The following is a 27,506-nucleotide window of genomic DNA, read 5'->3' on the forward strand; positions in this document are numbered from 1 at the left end:
TCAGTCCATACGCGGCCGCTCTGCTTACAAGACGGCATTGCGCGGTCGGGTTTCCTATTCCGCGTAATAAATAAATGTAATAAATACTCAAAATTAAAAACCTCATTCGCAATGACATTGAAATAAAAATACACGAATCCGGATGTAGGCATTGCGAGAGAAAAAAAAACAAAACGCGAGAGGAATTAAAAAATCAAAGGTTCTTAATTCAAAATTTATACTCATACCAACAGTGTTGCGATAAATAAATGTAGATAATTAAAATTACATTTTTTTTTTTAAGTTTTACGTACGTTTCGTTCTGAAATATATTTCATTATTTTATAAAAGATTTATGGTTGTGAAAAATGAAGCTTTTGCTGTTTTTATTGTTTTGTGTTTGCGTTAAGTTGGTGCACCTTCAGGGGCCTGGGTCGGGATCGAATGGAAATTGTAAGTTTATTAAATTAAATTTAAATCTATACTAATATTATAAAGCTGAAGAGTGTGTTTGTTTGATTGAACGCGCTCATCTCAGGAACTACTGGTCCGATTTGGAAAATTCTTTCAGTGTTAGATAGCCCATTTATCGAGGAAGGATATAGGCTATATTTATCCTCGTATTCCTACGGGAACAGGAACCACGCGGGTGTAACCGCGCGGCGTCTACTAGTATCATAATAGAGCCGCGATAGCCCAGTGATGCCACCTCTGCCTTCGATTTGGAGGGCGCAGGTTTAAATCCCGTCAGGAGCATGTTCCTCCCAACTTTTCAGGCTAAGAAATTAAATATCACGTGTCTCAAACGGTGAAATAAAAACATCGTAAGGAAATCTGTATACTTAGGAATTTTCTTAATTCTCTACGTGTGTGAAATCTGCCAATCCGCGTGGTAGACAGTTAGCCTAAACCCTAAATTCTTAGGGGAGATTCGTGCTCGACAGTGAGTCGAATAATGGTTGGTAATAATAATTAATATAATCAAAAGTCAAAGTCAAAATTCATTTATTTCAATTAGGCTTAGTTTACAAGCACTTTTGAAAGGTCAAGATTGTCATAATTTAATGGTGGTAATAATAGTCGAAAACTTAAAACTAAAGTTACGAGGGTTCCAAACGCGCTTTGGTCCAAGAAGAGCCCACAACAAACTCAGCCAATGAACAGACCAGCTAGCTTTTTCACTATTTTGGTCTTTATAATAAACATTAAACAACAAATCAATTGACAAAATGTCATCTACTATGATATCCACTTGTAAGCACCGGATGACATTTGTATTTTGTATCATTGCAATATGTAGATGAAATTTTGTGCCAATTGATTTGTAGTCTAGTTTTCTAGACTAGATTCTTTTCATCATAAAAATGGAACCGACTTCAAACACGATTTTAACACAAAATCACTAAACCGATATTCATGAAAATGAAATGGGACCGATCTGGAAGTATACTCTTTCAAACAAAAAAAGAATTTTCAAAATTGGTTACAAAATGACGGAGTTATGAGGTAACTAACATTAAAAAAACCGTATCGGATTGAGAATCCCCTCCTTTTTTGAAGTCGGTCAAAAATGACAGTGACGCCTGCTCGCCCAGATACAACGGAATGTAATTCGGCTAGTTACGTGGTTAATTTGTAACCGATAATAGCAAACTTAACAAACTTGTTTGATAACGATAGTGTAATGCAATTTAAAATTATAATTAGGCGAGTGAAAGTAATAAAGTTTAGTTGTAATTACCTACTTTTAACTACTTAGATGAAATTGATTAATTTTATGTTAGGCTTGGTGTTGTGATAAGAGGTTTATCTCAATATCCGAATCCGATATGGGCCACAAATCATTTACGTGCAGTTGTTAGCAACCTTTTGGAAGTTTCATAAAGGGAATGCCCACCCACACACGGGGGCATGCCCACAAGGGGGTCGGCCCCGGGAACCCAGATATCGTCGTCGTTATCAACCCATATACGGCTCACTGCTGAGCTCGAGTCTCCTCTCACAATGAGAGGGGTTAGGCCAATAGTCCACCACGCTGGCCCAATGCGGATTGGCAGACTTCACACACGCAGATAACTAAGAAATTCTCTGGCGTGCAGGTTTCCTCACGATGTTTTCCTTCACCGTTTGAGACACGTGATATTTAATTTCTTAAAATGCACACAACTGAAAAGTTGGAGATGCATGCATTATTGTAAATTCTTCGCAAATTCTGTAAGATTTATGTATAGTTTAATCTTTTACCTTAAGTTTTTAACCGGACTCAGCAGTAAATGTGAATGCCTGTCACATTTACTGCTGAGTCCGGTTAAAAACTTAAGGAAAAAAATAAAGACGGCTGCAATAGTCCAAGAATTTTGTAACTGATTTATGTCTAATGTTTTCTGCTGTCATTGTTGGCATTTCAAATAAATAAAAATAAATAAGATGTTGATGATGATTCTAAAGCACGGTTGGTCAACCGGTCGATAGCGATCGATCGGTCGGTCGATCAATAGATTATGGACAAGATCAATAATATCGATTGTCTCATAGCATTGACAAAAACTATAATTGCTTTGTTTCCTTTACTAGCTGAGTCAACAGGCGTTGTCTTTTCCAAACATTGGTTTACACATAGTTAGTATGCTTTTACTAGCTGTTTGCTTGCTTGGTTTTTATGAGACAACCACGCGGGAAAAACCGCGCGGCGTCAGCTAGTCTATACTTATAATAAATCTGTAGAGAGGTCAATCCTGTACATGAAATATATTTCCAAAATAACTATCAGGGGGGTGATTAGTGGTCGATACTGATGCCAAAAATGTAATCAGTAAAATTTTTGTCTGTCTGTCTGTATGTTCTTTATAGAAACAAAAACTAATCGACGGATTTTAACGAAACTTGGTACAATTATTCTTCATACTCCTGGGCAGGTTAAAGTATACTTTTCATTACGCTACCGTCAATAGGAGCAGAGCAGTGAAGGGAAATGTTGAGAAAACGGGATAAGTTACTCCATTTTTTAAGCTTCCGTCGCCGTCGCATGATCCCTACCATAGGGGTAGTAGGATAGGTAATACGTAGTAACCATTACCATAGGTAGGTAGGTAGGGTAGGGTAGGCGTAGTAGTAGGGTTTCACGCAGACGAAGTCGCGGGCGTCAGCTAGTGTCTCATAAAAATCAATATATTCAAACCTAGTCATCGTCCTCATTCTTAAATGAACCTGGGACTTCCTATTACTGCTCGTCAGTAATGGATTGACCAATTTTGATTACGTCAAAGTTATCTGCGAACCGGTCTAGTGCAATCCGGTAGCCGGTAGCTCGCCGGATGTTACATACTATGTCTTAGATAGCGAAGACAGACTGGCTATACGCAAGCCTAATTAAGAGCGCGCAGCGCGTCGGATAAAATTCGAAGCGCAAACGAGACGCCGAATTATGACTTTCACGTGAGTGAAAAGCACGGAGCGATTGACGCGCGACGCAAATTTGAGCGCCAAAACCGTTTTTACCTAATTGGAAGTAAATTAAACAACATAACGAAAAACAAAATGGCCATGTTCAAGATATATACCTAATTTTCTATACAAAACAAAAATTTAAGAAAATAAGTTTGCTTTTCCTGAGATATAAAGCAAAATATGAGCAAAACATGTATTTTTCAAAAAATAAACTATCGAGAAAAGTTTTACAAATTGTGTATTTTGTATAGTCATAACGAAGCTAACACTTTGAAATATCATTTACCCAAATATCAGGCTCCTAACTTTTCCAGAATCTGAGATCCAGAACCATTTGTAACCACCAAATTACATATTGCACACTCTTAATGAGTGAGGCTTTGACGACCTCTAGTAGTTGGTAGAGCTGTGATTATAACAGAAAGATCCTAGGTTCGAATCTCGGAAATTTTATAAGAATACCTGAATTTTATCTAGGTATGTCTTTATAATTTGTAAATATTTTGACGGCCTCTGTGGCACAGTGAATTTATACAACGATCCTGGGTTCGATCTCATTGAGGTTTTCTTAATTAGTCTAGTAATTATTGTTCTTTATGACGGTGGGAGGTTTTGGCCGTGGCTAGTTACCACCCTACCGGCAAAGACGTACCGCCGTAAATATTTTTTTTCTTATAAAACTTCTTAGAGAATATGGGTTAAATAAAACATCTTTTTTATATGACACTAAATTACTACTCAAACGGATTTTCATGAAATTGAAATGGGACCAATCTCTTTCAAAGAAAAACAGTCAATCAATCTCTGTCTTTTTTTTTAATTTTTTTATATTTATATTGCATGTAAATAGTTAATTTAGTTCGTTTTATAATATTGTAAATAGTTATTATTGATTTGTTGTTTAATTTAAAAACTGGATTTATGAAAAAAAATCAAGAAACCATTTTCAAAATTACACTTCACATTATTACTAGAAAGGCGAAAGTTTGTGTGTAAGTGTGTAAGTATGTTTGTTCCTCTTTTACGCTGCGTCTACTGAAGCGATCTGGCTGAAATTTGGAATGGAAATAGATTTCGCTCTGGATTAACACATAGGCTACTTTTAATCCCGGAAAAATCCATGGTTCCAGAGGGATTTGTAAAAACTGAATTCCACGCGGACGAAGTCGCGGTCATCCGCTAGTTGGTTAATAAATGACGAATTTATGAGGTTAACAAACAATGAAAAAAAAATACATACGCGTCAATTTATGAACCCCCAGCTTTTTTGAAGTCGATTATAAAAATACATGGAATACCCTGCAGCAATGTAAAGGACATACAATTTGAAATTCCAGTTCACAAGGAAAAGGTAATTTTCGTGTGACAGTAAACGTAAAGGGAAATCCCAGCCGCTGGGGGCGCGCCGACGTCGTTACGTACAGCCTTCCACGACAGGTTTACTGCCAAAGATTTTATACTATTAGACATGTCACTAAGGTTACTTATTTTACCCGATTGCGTCAGAAGGAGTGTAATGTTTTTCGAGCGTATGTATGTATGTGGGTATGTGGGTATATGGGTATGTGTCAATTGCCTCATTGGTCCCGTGGTTAGCTGGTTCAGCTACGGATAATGAGGTCCAGGGTTCGAATCCCGGGACCGGCCAAAAACAAAAAAAATAGGTCATTGGGATTTTTCTTACAAGGAAAATCTTAATAGCAGCCTGGAGTTGGAAACTTGGCGGTGTTAGTACACCCCCGTGCCTCGGAGAGCACGTAAAGCCGGTCTTGTGCCTGATCTCTCACCGGTCGTGTCGGTCTTCTGTCCCATCGGATTTTCAGAGCGAGGAAAGAGAGAGTGACCGAAAAGTCGGTCGGGAGCATATTATTATTATGTGTTTATGTTTGTATGTATGTTCATTTCTTTGGCACGCTATACAGCCCAAACGGCTGGACGGGTTTTGACATATGAGATGTCATTGAGTTCGTCAGAACTGTGATAGTGACATAGGCTGTATAAATTTTCAAAATGGCGCCCGTAAATGAAAAAAAAGGTAGGTAAGTTTTTTTTACTTTATCCTATATGGGTATCAATTAAAAGGTCGTAAAACGACCATTCCAAAAATTTATATTTATATGTGTGTATACATATGTATATACATATATAATGTAATATATATATTACTGTTTTAACACAAATTATCGAAAAAAGCTAACCATATTGAGACCATCAAAGTAAAATTTACTAACTAGAATGTATTCAAGTCAGGAATTACATTGTCTATGCTTAGTAAATTTATATTTTAAAAAAACATTATTATAAAAACTATTCAACACAAAAATAAATTTTCAATTCGAAGAAGTAGTTTCTGAGATCAGCGCGGTCCATTAAACAAACACCTCACTTTTGAAATATTACCATAGCAAATATTAAAAAAAAAACACTAACAGAAAAAGTTAAACACGAGTACAAGCTACAAATCTGAAATACAGACAAAAAACGAACGAATCAATTTAAAAAAAAATACACACACGTAAATGCAAAAATGACTAAAATACATGACCTTTGGACAATCAAAGAGGTTTTAAGCGTGAATAATTCTTCGGTTAAATTAAAAAAAAAAGCTGTCAGACGCGATCCGGTCGCTGGACCTTGAAAATGACCGCGTGGCCTTCGCGGAGCTCTGATATGATCCACTGGCACATAAAAAAATCGTTTCATCCAAATTAATTGCATCATCATTCCTATATACCATGTTGAGGGAAAACCCTGAACTACGGCATTATTTATTTAAAGTCGATACTAAGAATAATGTAGCGACTCTAAATAAATAGATTATAAGAATAAGAGAGACTAATAGCCCAGTGGATATGACCTCTGCCTCTGATTCTGGAAGATGTTGGTTCGAATCCGGTCCGGGGCGTGCACCTCTAACTTTTCAGTTGTGTGCATTTTAAGAAATTATATCACGTGTCTCAAACATCGTGAGGAAACCTGCATACCAGAGAATTTTCTTAATTATCTGCGTGTGTGAAGTCTGCCAATCCGCATTGGGCCAGCGTGGTGGACTATTGGCCTAATTCTGAGAGGAGACTTGAGCTCAGCAGTTAGCCGAATATGGGTTGATAATAAATGAACATTATAAGAATAGCATACAGATTAAAAAATAGTAATATTTTTTTAAGTGAGTACACTAGGTGTTTTTACCTCTATGAAAAACTAGTGGACGCTACTTCGTCCGCTTGAAATTCAGTTTTTGACGAATTCCGCGGGAGCCATGGATTTTTTTTGATGAAAAGTATGTGTGTTAATGTAGATTAAAAACTATTTCCATTCCAAATTTCAGCCAAATCGCTTCAGTAGCCGGAGCGCAAATGAGAAACAAACATACACACTTACAGACTTTCGCCTATAAAATATTAGTGTGTTTATTTTTTTTTTTTTTTTTTATCTATTAAAAAATTATAAATAAATCGACCCTCCCGCTGCGGGACATTTGAGTGCCCAAGCAACCGGTGGTCAGGGCTCCAGAGTGAGGAACCTCCTCACAATTAACCGTCTCAAGAATGACTGCCTTTCGGGGTGCGGTGCAATGTCACCATTCCAGCACCTTGGAACCCCAATGGCATCGGCTCATTAAACTATGTTCCCCGCTCATTGCAACGCTCTTTCTACAATCGCTAACGCTTCGAAAACTAACAGGTGTATGGGAATGAAAGATCCGATCGATAACTTGGTCACGTGACCTGTGATAGCAAATGACATTACCATACATTTTTGAATTTAAGAATCTTTAGCGTTTGTAGAAAGAGACTCGACGTGCCACTTGGCTACAGGCCGGTTCGCGGCTCGCTGAGCTATGTCGTTGACTTCATATATACGATACGATATTCCTTTACGATCCTGATACGACATAACGAACGACAATGCAACACAAACACAAGCTACACAGCGTCTTCGCCGGCGAAGACGAGGTCCCCGATATCTGACGTCACCCAGACGTGGGCTTTTTAACTCACGACCCGGGGGCATCCCGACTGATACACTCAAGCCAAAACACCCTTCCCGAACGGCCCTCTCGAGGTTCGAGTCTCAGAGGAGACGCCCTTAGAGAGTCGTTCCGCCCATCTACTCTGCTTCTGCCTTCGGGCCCCATCAGGCGATGCTTCTGCGCTCGCCCAAACCCCCCGGTGACGCCGCTGGGCTCCCATAAGGAGCCTACGGCACTTACACAATCTAAAAAAAAAATCTATTATGTATTTCATACTTTACAAATGAGTGAGTTCAACGCGCTCACGTCGACTCTATTTATTTATGAGTTTTTTATGATTATATATTTTTTGCCCGATTACTAAAGAAGAAGAAGTTTTTATAAATGTTAGGTCCAACAAGCCGCTTCATTGCGGGTTGGTGGGCTTAGGTGATAATGTTTAAACTGGAACTAATCATATTCAGATTAAATGAATCAAGAGTCAACGTCAATTAATTTATTTCAATTGAGCTTAGTTACTTACCAATCACTTTGAAACGTCAGTGAATGGTAATTAAATTATGGTGATAATTAAAGTCAAAAACAGTTACGTGGGTTAAAACGCGCCTTAGTTGTGGTAATGAAATGATAATAATGTATAATCTATATCCACACACGTGCTCTGCGAGGCACGGGATGTCACACAACCGATTGCCCGACTTAAGGCTTACCTTACCTACCTTACCATAACAGCCGATAGACGTCCACTGCTGGACATAGGCCTCTTGCATGGACCTCCAAGCACAACGGTCTCGAGCTGCCAGCATCCAGCGTATCCCTGCGACTCGCTTGATGTCGTCAGTCCACCTTCTGTTGGGTCGACCAACACTGCGCTTTCCGGTGCGGGGTCTCCATTCCAGCACCTTGGGACCCAAACGTCCATCGGCTCTTCGAACTATGTAGCCTGCCCACTACCACTTCAGTAACTTAAGCTTGTTAATGAGAATTTCTTGTAAGAGTATAACCCTTTTAAACAAAAACAGAACTTTTCAAATCAGTTCAGGAAGTCTTTGAAAAATCGGTGAACATACATAAAAAAAGAACAAAGATTCCAACGAACTGAGAACCTCCTCCTTTTTTTGAAATCGGTTAAACAAATCTCAATACTTCATACTCTTAGCTCGGCTCAGGATTTGTACATATGTATTCTGTGCTCAGGATTCGAACCCTGTACCTCGTGATCCCAAGTCACAAACTAAACTACACTAGACAAACGAGACACAATAATTACAGTAATTACATAATATAGAATTTCCTCAACACCTTTTTAGCTTAAAAGGAAAATTGCATGAAAAAATTCTCAGAATTCTGCCTTCATAATTAATTGCATACGTCATACAAACCTCTCAAATGAACGTTGGGTTTTGTTAGAAAAAACTGAGTTACAGGAAAACAAATATATTATTATTAAATATGTACCTACATAGAATAATAAATAATATATATATAATTATATAAAAATTATAGTTAGTTATTGTCTATTGTTACCTAGTCGTTATCAACCCATATTCGGCTCACTGCTGAGCTCGAGTCTCCTCTCAGAATGAGAGGGTTTAGGCCAATAGTCCACCACGCTGGCCCAATGCGGATTGGCAGACTTCACACACGCAGAGAATTAAGAAATTTTCTGGAGTGCAGGTTTCCTCACGATGTTTTCCTTCACCGTTATGTTAATAATAAATAAATAATAATACTTACCTATTTATATTAAACTAGCTGACTCCGCGCGGTTTCACACGCGTGGTTCCCGTTCCCGTGGGAATACGGGGATAATATATTATAATCTATAGCCTTCCTCGATAAATGGGCTATCTAACACTGAAAGAATTTTGCAAATCAGATCAGTAGTTCCTGAGATTAGCGCGTTCAATCAAACAAACAAACTCTTCATCTTTATAATATTAGTATCTAGATCAAATCAAAATTCATTTATTTCAAGTAGGCTTAGTTTACAAGCACTTATTCAACATCAAGGTTGTCTATTAGTAAAGACTCTACCACCGGTTAGGAAAGCAGGTTCTGTTCAGAACAGTCGATATGTCAATCTTCATTCGAAAGGTCAATCACGAAATCTCAAAAACCGCTTGACGTCCAAAGATGAAATTTGGCAGGGAGGTAGTTTAGAGATAGTAGAGGTCCGCTAAGAACAGATTTTGCAAGAGGGCCGGTTTAAGGAGGTCTAAAGGCGGATTAAATCGCGGGCGTGCGCTAGTAATAGATTAAACTCGATCGCGTGCAAAGATGTCGACTATTCCAGCATATTAATTGCTAATTAATAATACGTCTCGAGCTGTTTGAGGCACCATTAAACTAATCTCTGACTAAATACCTATTCTACGCGTAATTGTACTTCCGCTGGCGTCATGCGGCGCATTGTAAACGTCTTAAAGGTCGTAACTCATTATAGTCACCCGTGACCCGACCCGCATCGTCTCGCCTCGTCGTTCTTCGTATGGGCATACGCTCATTACATCAACTCCGTACCATCACCAGATCGCCTCGCTCGCGTACCCCTACACTACCCCTACCCTACCCATTAAGGCTGCACACAAGACGGAAGTTTGAAAAATGGAGTAACTTGTCCCGTTTTCCCAACATTTCCCTTCACTGCTCTGCTCCTATTGATCGTAGCGTGATGAAAAGTATACTATAACCTGCTCAGGAGTATGAAAAACAATTGTACCAAGTTTCTTTAAAATCCGTTAAGTAGTTTTTGTTTCTATAACGAACATACAGACAAAAATTTTACTGATTGCACTTTTGGCATCAGTATCAATCACTAATCATCCCCTGATTTGATTTGATTGAGTTATTTTGGAAATATATTTTATGTACAGAATTGACCTCTCTACAGATTTATTATAAGTATAGATGATCGAAGAGTCACTCTATACTTTCAATCGTCGCAGCCATTTGGCTAAGAACTCATCCGTAGCTATAAATATATTCGTTTTTTGCACCAACAAATCAACAATGTTGTTCTACTAGTGATAAATAACAATAAGTAATTAGATGATATGAATATTGAAGAGTTCACACAGATTGTGTAGGTATAGGTAATTGTGTTTGTTTGGAAACACATCGGTTTTTCCTCAAACCGTCAAAGGGACGTATACGTAAAAAGCTGTCAAGGTTACTGACTACGGTAGCTGACATTTACGAGTATTTGCGAATAAAGTATACGTTTTATGAATTACTTATACAATGCTGTTGCTATAGACTTCCTTTAACGGTTAAACATTTATAGCATCACTTTAAAAATCAAAATTGTTTTGATTTTTTTGTGGTTCTACTGCTGAAAACATGTGTTCTACTATATTTTTTCTGATTTTTTTTTATTGAGAAATAATACAGTATGAGAAATCCTACTGTAGTGGCCGAAGACAGCGCCCCTCAAACGCAGGCGGGGCCCATGAGCGCCCGCGATGGGCATCCGTTTCCACTAGGAGATCGGCGGTACACCGTGTCCTAGTTCGCCGTCAACTAGTAGTAGTGCGATCGGTTAATCTAGACTGACCTTAACAATCGGCGAAGCCCCTTTGGGGGCAACAAGCGCCGTTGGGATCCCCTCTGCTACGCCCAGTGATCCACGTAGTTCAGGTTATGTGTATTGTGTTGGTCGTTGGTGTGAGTATCGATGTATTGTGGATCACTCACCCGTCAGCAAAACCCCAAGCACAGGAACAAAACACGCCACAAAATCACGCGTTCTATGCCGATTACATAGGTCAAAACCTCGGACACAAATTATAGTCAAATCACTCGATAAATGCGCAACCAAGATCGAGTCAAGCTTAATTGCATAATATAATATTATAAACGCGAAAGTTTGTATGGATGTTATTTAGTGGCGGCACCTGAACTGGGTCCTAACTGAAAATCAGTGCTGCATACTTGTTTTTGGATAGGAAGTATGTAGCAAAATGCTGAGTTAGGGCCTTTTTCTAGGTTATGCGACATATTGCAGGGCTGTAAACGACGCGAATTAACATTATTTATTTGCCATTTAATGTTGTTGTATTTATCTGAGTATAAGTAAATGGTGAAATGGAACGCGTGTGGTGACAGCAAACGTCACTTAATGTCAGAAAAATCAAAACGTCACTCGTTGACAACTAATTTAAAAACCAACGACTTTTCCTTTACCCGAGCAACGGTCACCACTTACGTCTCCAAAGAAATAAGCCGATTTTACCAAAAGCTGTGTTTTTATTGAGCCTGGCCTTTACAAGGGCGTTCTTCTTTTTTTTGCTCTAGCTATAAGCTATATATTTAGGATTTATTATTGTAATGTGTGGCACTGCCTAAAAATAAAGATATTTCTTTGAGAATATATATTTCTTGATTTCTTTCATATTTTTCTTGATGTTTGGGTGTTTGTTACTCTTTATCGCCGCTACTACTGAAGCGATTTGGCTGAAATTTGGAATGGAAATAGATTTTACTCTGGATTAACACATAGGCTACCTTTTTATCCCGAAAAAATCCATGGTTTCCCGAGATTTGCGACAACAGATGATTTTGATGTTATGAACGTTTGTGATATAATATAAAAAAAGAATCGGCCAAGTGCGTGTCGGGTCTTTGTTTCTTTTTTTTTTTATTCTTTACAAGTTAGCCCTTGACTACAATATCACCTGATGGTAAGTGATGATGCAGTCTAAGATGGAAGCGGGCTAACTTGTTAGGAGGAGGATGAAAATCCATACCCTTTTTTGGTTTCTACACGACATCGTACCGGAACGCTGGAACGCTAAATCCTGGAGCCAGACCTGGACCAATTAAGAAAATCTCAATCGGCCCAGCCGGGAATCGAACCCAGGACCTCCGTCTTATAAATCCACCACGCATACCACTGCGCCACGGAGGAAACGCAGTGTAGTGTTCCCCAGATTAAATTAGTACTGTTATCCCTTATGTCATCATCATATCAGTCGATGGAGTCCACTGCAGGACATAGGCCTTTTGTAGGGACTTCCAAATTTCACGATCCTGCGCCCCCCGCATCTAGCAAAGCTTTGCGACTCGCTCGATGTCGTCAGTCCACCTGGTTGAGCAACGGTCGACCCCCAGACCAACACTGCGCTTTCCGGTGCGGCGTCGCCATTCCAGCACCTCGGGACTCCAACGTCCATCGGCTCTTCGCTTCGCTACTCGTTGAGCTATGTCGGTGATTTTGATTCTTTTGCGGATCTCCTCATTTCTGATTCGATCATACAGAGACACTCCGAGCTTAGCTCGCTCCATCAACCGCTGTGTGACTCTGAGCCTTCTTATGAGGCCCATAGTTAGCGACCAAGTCTCGGAACCATAGGTCATCACTGAAAAAGACTTTTATCTTCAGGCACTGAGGAATTTCGGACGAAAAGATATTCCTTATGTAATACACAAAAATACCGATAACTATACCCCGCACTATATGATAGACGATAAAAATACTTACTTATCCTTACTTTGCATGTAGAGAAGAAACCCAAAAACATTATTTTTTTTCAAATTTTCTTTTTATCACTATAAAGGCGTAATTAATATATCCATACCAAAATTTCATTTTTCGAGTTTTAACAGGCTCAGTTATCTTACTGACAACTTTATCTTATACTAGCTGACACCGCGCGGTTTTACCCGCGTGGTTCCTGTTCTCGTAGGATACGGAGATAATAAATACCATATAGCTTTCCTCGATAAATGGGCTATCTAACACTGAAAGAATTTTTCGAATCGGACCAGTAGTTCTTGAGATTAGCGCATTCAAACAAACAAACTCTTCAGCTTTATAATATTTGTATAGATTTATAGTGAATAAAATTTTCGATTAATTAAATTGTAACGTAAGGGTTTAATTAATTTATTCAAAAGGGCATCCAATTGAAATAATAATGTCAAGAGGATGCGAGTCTTATAATAGTCCTAGTTGTGGGACTGTCAATTTTAGCGCATCCATGCAAATGACCGCAAATGACTGTGCTAAGTGACAACGAAGGTCTACAATATAATTAAATCTTTATGTGTCACCTACTTTAATACTGAGACCACAGATTTTTAGACTTGTTACTATTTTGTGCCTCAAAATCACCGTAAAAAGTGATACGAGTTATGGGACGTGAGGGTCCCAAGGTGCTGGAATGACGACCCCATGCCGTAAAGCGCAGTGTTGGTCTACCACTAGGCGGACCGAGGACATCAAGCGGGTTGCAGGAAGCCGCTGGATGCTGGCGGCTCGAGACCGATTTGCTTGGAGGTCCATGCTAGAGGCCTATGTCCAGAAGTGTCCATCGGCTGTTAACTTTGACTATTTAGACTATGGACTAAAATTCATCGACAAAAAAGTCTACAGAATATACAGGAAGAAATTTTTTTTAGTACAGATATTTTTATATTTTGTACATAAACAAAATTTAATGATCACGTATTTTTTCTTTTTTTTTTTAACTCAAAAATAACAAAGTTATCGTTAGCTAAAGTTTAAACATTTAAACAGAATTTGAGGGTCACCCTATCGCTGTACTAGGTAATAGCACAGTAAAAGGCAACTACAAAATCAGCTGGTAGGTACTAGGTTAGCGAGCGCCCGCGCAGAGGGCCGAGGGCCGATGGTTTATTTATTTTTGTACCTATTATTTTTTATAATAATTAAAGGTCGTCACTTTTGAGTTGAGTATCGATTTTCCCTTCATACTTTATTGGGCTTAGGATCAATCATCAATAATGCGTAGTAATAATAATAAAAATTAAAACAGAGACTATAAAAATTATGAACTTTCGATTGGAATAATGAAATACAAATGATGATTATTATTACGCAAACTTTTGCATTAAAGCATGATTCGACTTAAATGCGCAAGCGACGGCAGATTGTCTGTCACTGGTCGCCCTTCGGCAATTTGGCAGGCGTCCTCAGCGATTTTTCGATCCCCTCACCCCTGCCACCCCCGTCAGCCGAAGCCGAAGCGATATGACTACTGCCGGTATTTCTTTGTCGGCGTCTTACAAAGTGCCGCCAGCAGTTGCGCAGTTTGTTTGGGAATGTGTCCATTATTTTGTTATTTCTGAGACATAAATTGAAAAAAAAAATTACATAAAATGTATCGAATTGTTTGTAGATTTATGTTCTATTAATGATACAGAACCACGAAAAAAAATGTCCGCACTAAAGTCCGAATCACCCTGTATACATAGAATATTCGATTAATTGATCGATTTTTTGTTGTTCCGTCAAAAGAATTGATTCTTTTTAGAAATTGTTTTTATTAGAAATTTGTTAAATTTAATGCAGAAATACTTACAAATGAAACGTTTCTCCATCTTTTACTAACCTACAAGATTTTAGCCGTTTTTAATGCCATTCAAGTACACAAACCGGCATTTTTAGGCAGCTCTTTACACGACGAAAACGATTACAACAATGAAACATCGATTCTATAGCAACAGTTTTTGTAAACGCATTAGATCATTGATTTTTTAACTTTGCCAGAGGGGTAACGGTTAGCGAGGCAGGTCCATTTATTATTGGTCGAAGGCTGTTAATGATGATGATGAACGAAATTTAGACTTTGACTTTGACTTGTTGCAGTGCGTCTGTGCGTGGTGGAAGGGCGCGGCCCTTTCAAACGCGGCGCGATCTTCTGCCCAATGCTGGACGAGGAGGACTCAGGGCTGGAGTGTGTGCTGGGAACTGATCAGTGAGTACTATAGCTTGTATACAGAGAATTGTGATGGACCGGCCAATGCATAGCTTTAAGCAATGTGTTAAAAAACATTTACTTAGTCGAGGTTACTACAACATTGATGAGTTCCTTAACGATAAAAGCGCTTGGAGACCATTGGATCAGCTTCCACCTTCACACAGGAAATAAAACTATAAGAAATTGTAATTGTTATCAATTGTAAATTATAATACTGTATGACTTTTTCGAAAGAGCAACTGTTGAGTTTCTTGCCGGTATCTTCTCAGCAGAACCTGCCTTCCGAACCGGTGGTAGAATCTTTACAAATAGTCAACTGACGTGTCAAAAGTGCTTGTAAACTGAGCCTACTTGAAATAAATGATTTTTGATTTTGATTTTTGAGGATTTGCTTATACTTGGATGCAATCTTTAAAACCTTGTCCAGAAGGGGCGAATTCGTGGCGAATCGTATCGCGCGAATTCATACGCGCGTTGTCGAAGTACTAGACATCAATATCGCGTACACAGACCCTCGACTCGCGCGTGATTCGCGCGTATTGCGCGCGAGTCAAGATACTAGGGACGCCTTGTTGCGTCCAGTTAACGCGCGAACTCTAGAGCGAGTGCGCGTTCAACTCCATGTTTCATACTGAATTCCTCCCCAAATGCTCGCGTGTAATACGCGCGAGAGAATCGCGGCGAAGTCGCCCTTTCTGGACAAGGTCTAAGAAGTCTCCAAAATCAAACGCGCGTGTCATCACGAGCTGAGATAGTACGAAGTGTCCTGTCAACTAGATAGGGAGTAGTGGGAAGCCGAATGCTGGCGACATAGGCGATTAGCTAATTTTTGTCGTGACGTTCGATCAGTCCACACCTTTTGTTGGATAATCCTTCTTGGAGTACCACACAAGTCTCCACTCATGTCATTCTCCCCGACTATCCTTTTGGGATAGGATAGCGATAGAATGACTTGAATGGAGAAGGGGAGTGTTATTATTAACTTTTTTTTTTATTCTTTACTAGTTAGCCCTTGACTACAATCTCACCTGATGGTAAGTGATGATGCAGTCTAAGATGGAAGCGGGCTAACTTGTTAGGAGGAGGATGAAAATCCACACCCTTTTTTCGGTTTCTACATGACATCGTCATGCCAAGCGATTTAGCGGGACGCTAAATCGCTTGGCGGTACGTCTTTGTCGGTAGGGTGGTAAATAGCCACGGCCGAAGCCTTCCACCAGCCAGACCTGGACCAATAAAGAAAATCTCAATCAACCCAGCCGGGGATCGAACCCAGGATCTCTGTTTTGTAAATCCACCGCGCATACCACTGCGTCACGGAGGCCGTCAAAACTAGTTTTAAAATACGTCTTTAACCCTACATCCATCGGTCACAAGTTCGTGACTTCACTTAAGGTTATTCACTGCCACTCGAGGGTTTATTAACATTCTTAGTGGGAATGGTTAGACCTGATAGGTTCCCATTCAATAATTGTGTTTTGCTCTTTTAATCCGCTTGTAATAACCCATTTTTCTGATACGCGCGAGGTGACGCCCTGCTTCTCAAACAATCTCGAGGCTTATTCTCTTTGCAGAGCTCTACAATAGTCAAAAATGCCACTGAAAACAATTCCCCTGTCTTCCAGGCTGGATTGTCTTCGTCGCATCAGCAAGGGTGCTGTGGACTTCGGCGTGTTCAGTCCCGAGGACCTCATCGCGGCGCAGTGGGCTAACATAGACGTGCTGGTCACCGACGAGCTGAGGAGTCGGTTCAGTAAGTACCCGCATTCTACGCTAGTGGGGAAAGTTGTATTTTGTACTCTAGTAAAAGTGGCGTCATCTAGTTGTGGGTCATCTTCTCCTGAGTGAAGGCGGGACTCAGACCAATCACCAATAGGGATAAGAATTTCAGGATTTTAGTTTACAGTAAAAAAAACAAAATCATCATCATTAATATAAAGATAATGTGCACACTTCATTAAAGGGTGATTAATATTATAAAACAACCTATCATATCATCGATTTAAAACTAGGCTAAAAACACTAAAAAACGCTAAGTATATTAATTAATTATTAAGGTAGCGCCCAATTATAACTACTGAGGGCCTAGTAGCAGTTTGATACTGATACTATCGCGTTAACGTAAACGCGAATTTTTAAGGAATTTAATCAGCGCCACTAAGGCCTAACCTCTCTCGTTCTGAGAGGAGACTCGTGCTCAACAGTGAGCTGAATAGGTGTTAATGATGATATCTCTCCCCAGGGCCTTACGAGAGGAGCATAGTATCGGTGGTGAACCGCCGCATACTACCGGAGCGCCCGTCGTCGCTCGACTTCGTGCTTCGCAACACCACGCTGTGTCACCCCGGCGTCGGGGTCAACGACCTGCGCCCTCTCTCCGACACGCTCGCTGGGGTGAGTACCAGCGGCGAAGAGTTCATGCAACCCGATTCCCGCCGGGTTACCTTTTTTATTTATTCTTCACAAGTTAGCCCTTGACTACAATCTCACCTGATGGTCAGTGATGATGCATATTCAAATCTATGCATATTCATTGTTGTACTGTATCTAGTCTTATTATATTTTTTTTTTATTATTATTCTCTACAAGTTACCCCCTGACTACAATCTCACATGATGATAAGTGATGATGCAGTCTAAGATGGAAGCGGGCTAACTTGTTAGGAGGAGAATGAAAATCCACATCCCTTTTCGGTTTCTACACGACATCGTACCGGAACGCTAAATCGCTTGGCGGTACGTCTTTGTCGGTAGGGTGGTAACTATCTCGAAGCCTCCCACCAGCCAGACCTGGACCAATTAAAAAAATCTCAATCGGCCCAGCCGGGCATCGAACCCAGGACGTCTTGTAAATCTATCGAGCATACCACTGCGCGACGGAGGCCGTCAAGGTACTTTATTATGTACTACTATAGCTTGGCAAATTCGGTCCTCACACTCCTGATGGTCCGCGTTAGTCGGGTAGCGATGCCCCGCGCGCACGGCTTCACACCCGCGCCGCCTTTTTTTTTCCCCCGTCGCCCGCATATCAAGGAAAAACATCGTGAGGAAACCTGCATACACTTGCTTAGCTGTAAGGTCAACGACCATTGACCTGTCGGCGCGGGCGGTGGCGTTTGAAAATTGTGTCCATTATTTTTTTTTTTTTAAATCAAAAATGAAAATAAAACACTTATCTTAAAAACACTGTACTGAAAATATATTGTACTAGCTGACGCCACGCGGTTTCACCCGCGTGGTTCCCGTTCCCGTAGCAATACGGGAATAATATACAGCCTTCCTCGATAAATGGGCTATCTAACACTAAAAGAATTTTTCAAATCGGTCTTGTAGTTCCTGAGATTAGTGCGTTCAACCAAACAAAATCTTCAGCTTTATATTATTAAGTATAGATAACGATATAGAATAGAAACACCAAAAGACTCCAAAAGTATCACCTTGTATGTCTATCAAATCAAAATATATTTTCCCCAGTACCTGGAGTCCCTAATCATTCCCCGTGCGTGCGACCCGCTGCTGACGCTGACGGAGAACCGTATCAAGGCGGTGGCGCAGTTCTTCCACAAGGCGTGCAAGGCGGGCCCCTGGGTGCCCGACGCGGAGAGAGACGCTGAACTGAGTAATCACTTTTGTTATCTGTAATGCAGCGGGGAAGACTCCCACTTCTTTTTAGTTATGCCAAACATGACAGGGCCTGTAGGCAAGGACGATTGCAAACGCTTCAAAAATTCAAAAATGTATCGACAGGAGTGATCAAGATGTCGATCGGATCTGTCCCATACATTTTTCTAGTTTCGAAGCGTTAGTGTTTGTAGAAATAGAATCGACGTGCCACAGGTCTACAGGGTCAGATATTTTGATTGTGTAAGTAGCTTTAAGGACCTTAGTGGCGTCACTGATCACGAGCGCAGAAGCATCGCCTGAGGACAGAAGCAGATGAAATGGGCGGAACTACTCTCGAAGGATGTCTCCTTTGAAACTCGGATCTCGCCTTACAGGGCTGTTCTGAAAGGGTTTTTTGGCCTGAGTGTGTTTAGTCTCGATGCCACACCGATAGCGTAAGTAAAAAAACTCATGTCCGTGCGATAACATGACAGAGTGGTGTAAGATGCTTTTTCTGCCTGCATTTTTTTATTAAATTAAGGGGTAATCGAGGGGTCAGATACTACAGTAATGTTTCTGCCTGTGCCTAGACATTACATGATGTGTGACAAAATTTTAAAATTATACAGTAGAAAAAACATGGAAAAGACTCCTTTTTCCTTTTTAAACATGGCTTGGAACCAATGAAAATATACTCCTTGACATAAGATTAAAGTTTACTCCTTTGACATTAAGAGTTATTAACGAAATTAACTCGTGAGAGTGCTGAGTTCTGTCCAAGGATATCCATGGCAACCCTCGTGGGTCACGGGGTAACAGGGGTCAGGCAGTAGAAGCTATTCTGTGGTTCTCAACGTCTCGAGTGTGTGGCAGGATTTTCCATATTATCCCTTACATAAAACTGCAGTACTTTGTCAGGAATTCTTATTGCTATATATGTACACAGAGGGCAAGTACCCCACGCTATGCGCCGCCTGCGCTAGCCCCGCGTGCTCCATGGACGACAAGTACTGGGGCCCCACGGGCACGCTGCAGTGTCTCGTCGACAACTCCGGCGACGTCATGTGGGGCGAGCTGGACGACGTGCAGTATTACTTCGGGGTGAGTAGATTAACACCGACGAATGGCGGTATATCCATCCCCAAAGGCTAGATTATGAAATGCCTCAGGCCGGTGTCGGGCAGAAGCGACAACGGCGCGAGTAATCTAGCACTGCGCTGACCAACCCGCTCATCAGTATCGCGCAAAACCAAAGTGTATGGACCGAACAAATATAACACAGCCCCTAGTCTCCGGCAGCACCGCTATTCCTGGCTCTACATCAAGCGAGTCGCAGGGATTCGCTGGATGCAGGTGGCTCAGTATCGTGATGTTTGGAAGTCCCTACAGAAGGCCTATGTCCTGCAGTGGACGTCCATCGGCTGATATGATGATGATGATGATGAGTAGATTAATGTAGAATAAACTCACTGACATAGCTCAACCAGTCGCGAAGCTGATGGGCGTTGGGGTCACAAGGTGCTGGAATGGCGACCCCGCACTAGAAAGCGCAGTGTTGGTTGACCCCCCACCAGGTGGACTGACGACATCAAGCGAGTCGCAGGAATTCGCTGGATGCATGGCTCAGTATCGTGATGTTTGGAAGTCTCTACAGAAGGCCTATGTCCTGCAGTGGACGTCCATCGGCTGATATGGTGATGATGATGATGATGATGAGTAGATTAATGTAGAATAAACTCACTGGCATAGCTCAACCAGTCGCCAAGCTAATGGGCGTTGGGGTCACAAGGTGCTGGAATGGCGACCCCGCACTAGAAAGCGCAGTGTTGGTTGACCCCCCACCAGGTGGACTGACGACATCAAGCGAGTCGCAGGGATTCGCTGGATGCATGCGGTTCAGGATCGTGATGTTTGGAAGTCCCTGCAAAAGGCTTGTGATCTGCAGTGGATGTCCATCGGTTGATATGATGATGAAGTGTAGATTGTAAACTTCTAACACAAGAAGACAGGGCACGTATCCATGTCCCACGCCGATACTGTTTCTACAAATGCTAACTCTTCGTAAACTTAAAAAATGTATGGGAGTGACAGATGCGATCAATAACTTGATCACATGACCTGTCGATATCAAATATCATTCCCATTCATTTTTTGTGATTGCGTTTGCGTTTGCGATTCTAGAAAGAGAATCGACGTTCCACATGAAAGGCCAAGGACTAGCTTGTCATTCAATAAACAAATGTACAATGTCTCTTGCAGGTAAACACAACGTCAAACAAAGGGGAATCGTTCCCAACAAGCAGACAGCACGCGTACCTCTGTCGCGACGGTACGTGGCAGCCCGTACAGGACAACCTGGCACCCTGCACGTGGCTCAACAGACCCTGGCCTGTCGTCATCGCTAAGAGGTCAGCATAGACATAGGAACTACGGGCTTTATCATCATCATCGATCATTCATCAACATATCAGCCGACGGACATCTACTGCAGAACCTAGTCCTTTTAGTAGAGACTTCCGAACATCACTGAGCCGCCTGCATCCAACGAATCCCTGCGACTCGCATGAAATCATTAAGTCCACATGGTGGAGGGTCGACCAACACTGCGCTTTCTAGTGTGGGTCGCCATTCCAGCACCTTGGGACCCCAACATCCATCGGCTCTTCGAACTATGTGCCTCACCCATTGCCACTTCAGCTTCGCGACTCGTTTCGTTGAGCTACGTCGGTGACTTTGCGGATCTCCTAATTTCTAATTCGATCATGCAAATATCCTCATCGATCATTATTAGATGATAATGATAATGACAGGAAAAAAAAGGAAAACGTCCAACCACTCTCATTCTGAGCGGAGACTCGTGCTCAACAGTAAAAACATGGGATGTTAATGATGATGTACTTTTATTCGCCTCACTCTTGACAGTCCTTCACTCTGGACTATTTGGCCGTGTTTAATGACTGCTTTTCTTTGGCTTTCACCTCCACTTATTCTAGTCTTCAGCGTCTCGGAAACTCTGAACTGCGGAGTTTTGTATTGAAGCTTTGATTCCGTCCAACTTGTAGGTGACCGATCGTGACCTTTTTCCCTCGACTTGCCCCTGGACAACGTTGTCTTGACGTTCCATAGAGTGTTTGTTACGGATCACATACTCGAAACTTTTGAGAATTCGTTCCGTTTGAGCTATTCTGACTCTCTTTTCAACACTCTTCTTTACAGAAAAGCAGCAGCAGCTGTCAGCAAACTGATAGGCTCCATCAAAGAAGCGGATCTGTTCAACACCCACTGGCGCGGGGCGCTGACCTCCCTGTTGGAGATACGGCAGACTCCGACGCCACTGAACCCACCCAAAACACCTCTGGACTATTTAGCTTCGGCACAAGGCTTCAGGGAAGCGTACAGTCAAAGTGGTTGTGATCCTCCCAGGTATGTTCCTCACTGTTTTTTTTTTAGGGTTATGAGATCAGTGCACATCGAGTATGGTTTAAGTATAGGACTACTAATATTGATAAGACTGTTTACGTGCATTGGCACTAGATGGCACTCACACGCTAAGAATTAGTTCATACTAAAGTATATAAGGCAAACCAGTGGGTTGTTAAATTGTTGGTGTTCTCCAACGAGATCAAGCCTCGAAGTTTCATTTGGTGTGACCCGCGGTCCCAGTTCGAAAGTGCACGGTGGGTTTGGGTGCTCCGGCTGCATACGAAGGCAAGATATCAAAATCTTCCATCCATCCTAACCAACTAATGGTTGAGGCCTGCAACTACACTCCCAACCGTAACGCTAACTTCAAGCAGAGGCGTCCCAAAAACGTCCTTCACGATCTAGACGATGACATGACGACCGACAATGCTTCCTGGGCAACACGATCACAAGCAACACAGCGTCTTCGCCGGCGAAGACGAAGTCCCCGATATCTAACGTCATCCAGACGTGGGTTTTCTAACTCACGATCTCGGGGGCGTCCGGACTGATTCACTCAGATCACGGTTACACCCTCCCGAATGGCCCTCTAAGCCGAGGTCCGAGTCTCATAGGAGACGCCCTTAAAGAGTCATTCCGTCCTCTATCTTTATTTCAGCCTTCGGGTTTCAGATAGAGAACTCATGTCTTAAATAATGCGCAGAAAGTTTGGCTTCTTTGGGCACACGTTGTTATTTGAGTGAGAAGAAGCTTAGATAACCGAGAGAAGAAGGCGACAATTTAGACGTGCCTTGATTTGACACGTACGATTCACGTCATCTTGTTATTTTTAGACACGTAACCCTGTGCACCACATCCAACCTGGAGCGGAACAAGTGCGAGTGGCTGAGCGAGGCGGGCGCGGTGTACGGCGTCAACCCGCCGCTGCAGTGCATCGTAAGGAACTCCACCAGCGACTGCCTGCGGGCGGTGCGCGGCGGGGAGAGCGACGTCGCCGTGGGGGACAGCGAATGGCTCATGCCGAGCATCAGGTCAGGAACTGGTTTATGGAGCCAGCCAGATCAGTAACCTTGGAATTGGGCATTTCAAATTCAAACGGAAGGTGGTAGGAAGAGTGGCGTCACTATCGGGGACATGCCGAGTGTCAGGTCAGTTGAAACCGGTTTATAGAACCAGCAGATTAGTAATTGGAATTGGGCATTTCAAATTCAAACGGAAGGTGGTAGGAAGAGTTGCGTCACTATCGGGGACATGCCGAGTATCAGGTCAGTTGGAACCGGTTTACAGAACCAGCAGATCAGTAACCTTGGAATTGGGAACTTCAAATTCAAGCGGAGCGTGGTAGGAAGAGAGACGTCACCGTCGGGGCAGCGAGTGACTCATGCCGAGTGTCAGGTCAGTTGGAACCGGTTTACAGAACCAGCAGATCAGTAACCTTGGTATTGGGAACTTCAAATTCAAGCGGAAGGTGGTAGGAGGAGTGACGTCACTATCGGGAACAGTGGGTAGCTCATGCCGAGTGTCAGGTCAGTTGAAACCGGTCTATGGAGCTAGCAGATCAGTAACCTTCGACTTGGGCACCTTGAAACTCTCTGATATTTGTACCTTTTGCTGTGGAGACCCTTGGAACATGGAGTCGCAGTGCCCAAAATTTTCACCGAATCATTTCACCGCAGCTGGTTGCTTTGACTGCTGACAGAAGAGCTGGCTCATTTTCTGCGCAAAGAAGCAGCCTGCCAGAATGCAGCCAGTATTCTTGTCACCATCCCACATTGGCATGATTTGTATAGTTATTAGGATAAGTTGACTGTTGCCTGTTCCTTATTGTATTCTTTCTCAAAAATAAATAAAAAATCCTGTTTATTTATTTCCTCCCCCAAATTCTTCCACAGTTTTGGATTTGTCTTTTCGTGCCATATAGGACCCATATACTGTAATAGGTAGTCTCTCCGTCTACTTATTGGTCGTCATCGTCATCTGCGTAAAAATCCTATTATTTAATTAAATAATAATTCATTTCCAGAGACTTCGACCTAGAACCGCTGCTATACGAGACGACGCCAATCGTGGACAAGATGGACACAGTCGTCGCTTACGTCAGACGCGGTGACGTCATCACCAACATGCAGAAGCTGAGCGGCAAAAGGGCAGCATTCCCGCAGTACGACGGCATGGCGTGGCACACCGTGCTACAGTATCTGAAGGATAAGGAGAAACAAGACTGCAGAAGCGCCATGACGAATTACTTCAGCCAAATATGCGCTCCTGGTACTGAGACATTGAAGAGTGAAGATGTCGGTGATGATGCAGAGAAGTTCACAAGTGGATGTATCAAGAATGGAGACAAAGTCGTTGGGGGGGAGATCGCTGCGCTGCAGACACTTGTGGAGGGGAAAAGCGATGTCGCTTTTATAAGCATGAGAACTGCCAATTTGTATGAAAGTGAGTGAACACTTTTGTCTAATTTATAATCAGACGCCGGTATGTCCCGCGTGGTTCCCGTTCCCGTAGGAATACAGGGATAAAAAATAACCTATAGCACTCGGGGATAGTGTAGCTTCCCTACAGTGAAGGAATTTTTAAAATCTATCAATAGTTTCAGAGCCTATTCAATGCAAACTAACATACAAACTATCAAATACTTCCTCTTTTTAACATTTGTTTGTAGACGGATTCACTGCTCAAGTTAATCTCGCCGCCTATCCCAAGTAACTCATAAAGGATTAAACAGTAAGAATTGTGGGCGGGCCTAACTCCACGAGACCACTAAAGTCGATTGTACGGCGAGCGTCTTATACCACCAGTAGCTCCCGCCCGATTGCTCCCCCTCTCTAACTCATTACTCTTTACGGAAACAAGTCACGCCACCTATAGTACGCGCGTTAACAACTGAGTCTTAGGGCCATAAATCATTTCTCTATATCTATCTCGCTTGCACTTATGGGTCTTATGGAGCCGTCTAGTGAAGGGTGTAACAATGAAAGACATATTATCGATAAGTAAAGTTTATTATCGTATCTTGTTCACAAAATTAAAAAAATTAACAATATTTGATTTAATATAATACATATTTCATATTATATAATTATTAACTAAATAAAATTAATCTTCATCTGAGTCTTCATCATCAGAATCTTCGTCTTCTGCCAAATTTATTATAAGCGGCGCGTGATCTCTAATTAGAGCTTTTTGTAAATCTTTGTTTTGAAGTTCTTCGGCATGCCTAACACATTTGGCCCAGTCTTCTCGTGTGACATTTTCTATGGCTCGGTGGAGGTGATTTTCGACATCTGCTATCTTGAAGGTATTATTATTCTTCGCAACTTCTCCCTTTACTTGTGCCCAAATTAATTCTATTGGGTTATATTGACAGTGATATGGAGGGAGCCTTATTACTTCATGACCTCGTTCATTTGCCAGATGGTCTAAAGCGTAGACCTTCTGCGGGTTACTGGCTTTTACTTTTCTTATTAATTCTTCAATAATTTCGTTGCTGGAATATGGAATCTTTTTCTTTGTCAACCATTCTTGAATTTCAGCTTTCCTCGTGTTTCTTGTGGGTATCTTTTCCAACTGTATCGAATGATAGCTTGCGTTATCGACAATTATAACTGAGGGCTCTTCAAGTAGATTCAGGAATTCGGAAAACCATGCCATATATGTTTCGCCATCCATTTCTGTGTGGTAATCAGCATCCTTTGATTTCACCGCTTTAAATATTAGCTTCGCATCTGGAACGAAGCCAGTCCTTGCAGAACCCGCATGGCAAACTATTAATCTTTGGCCTTTTCCCACAGGCTGATTCTTGAAACCTCCTTCATCGTTGCTTCCAAGCCACATCCTCTTTCTTGCATGGTTTTGATTAATCCATGTTTCGTCTAGATAGAAACGTGGTCGCTGATCGTTAGTTCTTCTAAGTAAATCCAATTTCCTTAAAAAGTCCATTCTAGCACAAACAATATCAGTTCTTTCCATTAAATATTTACGTCCTTCGCTATTTTTCTTATACTGGAACCCAACCTCCTTCAGTAGTATTCTCATTGAAGTGTTGCCGCATTTAAAATCGGGTAATTGTTCACGGAATTTTTCTAAAATTTTCGCCACGGATGGATACTCTCCATTCTCATAAAATGAAGCTACAGTTCGCTTCAACACACTTTTATCAAAATCGTCAATATTAGTGACGGTTTGTGGTTTCTTAAAATTTGTTCTTGGTATACAGGTACTGCCTGATTGTGATACTTCCGTCTTGATTCGGTCCACTGTCGCTCTGCTCACACCACAAACAAATGCGGCCATTTCACGTGGTTTGTTGAAATTTAGAGAAGCCACTTTATTCGGATCACTTTTCAATTCATTGAGAAACAGGAATACGTTGTGAATCAGTGTTCGAGCTTGAGGGCTAATATCGCCATGTAATTTCTTCAGATCAACGTTAGAAAATAAAGTATCCATAGTGCGCAACGAGTAACACATGAATGTATTTATTTAATTGCAGTAAACACATTTATAGCAAAAAAAATACGCAATGCAATTACATTAGAAACCGACCAATCAGAATCGTCCAAATCATTATTGACTCATCATTAGCACGTGCGCAGGTAGCCGTTTATCGATAATTAGGGTGCGCAGGTAGGCGCGCTGCACATTCCTATCTTTTTTGACTTTTATGACCGGACGACTCAGATGATAACGCGCATACTATAGCGACGCCAGATCGAGTGACGTCATATCATTCCTACTGTACTGTCTAAATGGCTATAATATGAAGTACTACATTCTTTCAGAAGATTATTCTCACTTATTAAACCATTTTATCGTTCCAGGTAAACAAATCATGGAGTCCTGGGCAGACAGCGACGTAGACATAGTCCCGGTGTGTCCCGATGAAAACAAAAAGTATTGCTACCTCTCGTGGTCAAACATTGGCCACATATTCGCCAATAAGAACCTCACTAGCATGAGAAGACACGAAATCATCAATGTATTCACGAAACTCGACCAACGATTTGGCAAACATCAGCCATTCCACAACATTATGTTCACAATGTTCGGTCCGTTCAACCACGCATTGGATGTCTTATTCCACAATAATACAAAAAGTTTGTCCACCGCTAATATATTCAAAATGCATCCGTACGCGTCTATGCCCCTTAATTTTGAACGCACCGTTTTACGCACTTCATCTGACAGCTGTCAAATGAAGGATTTATTAAATTCGTCGTTTAGCGCCGCGCCTGTGCTTCTCTTGTTAGTGTCAAGTTTAGTCATTAATATTTAATATTTTAAGTAGATAACGGTTGTAAATATTTTTAGCAATTATAAAATTAAATAAACTATTTTTTTAAATACATGAAA

The 27,506-nt window shown here is 41.5% G+C and overlaps 2 protein-coding genes across 10 annotated transcripts in view; both read left to right on the plus strand.

Moving 5' to 3' along the window:
- LOC112052834 (zinc finger protein 84-like) overlaps positions 1 to 27,506 on the plus strand; it is a 387,100-nt gene that overhangs the window by 194,458 nt on the left and 165,136 nt on the right. The gene's annotated exons all lie outside the window — the stretch shown is intronic.
- LOC112057017 (transferrin) lies at positions 1 to 27,506 on the plus strand. Its single transcript, XM_052889914.1, has 11 exons — positions 1 to 432; positions 15,012 to 15,120; positions 16,749 to 16,876; positions 17,366 to 17,517; positions 18,597 to 18,741; positions 19,672 to 19,826; positions 20,985 to 21,133; positions 21,942 to 22,148; positions 22,982 to 23,179; positions 24,172 to 24,590; positions 26,975 to 27,506. The coding sequence occupies exons 1-11, from the start codon at positions 348 to 350 to the stop codon at positions 27,427 to 27,429; spliced, it is 2,202 nt and encodes a 733-aa protein (XP_052745874.1). The 5' UTR covers positions 1 to 347; the 3' UTR covers positions 27,430 to 27,506.

Source organism: Bicyclus anynana, chromosome 26 (genome assembly GCF_947172395.1).
Source record: "Bicyclus anynana chromosome 26, ilBicAnyn1.1, whole genome shotgun sequence".
In the NCBI taxonomy this organism is placed as follows: domain Eukaryota; kingdom Metazoa; phylum Arthropoda; class Insecta; order Lepidoptera; family Nymphalidae; genus Bicyclus; species Bicyclus anynana.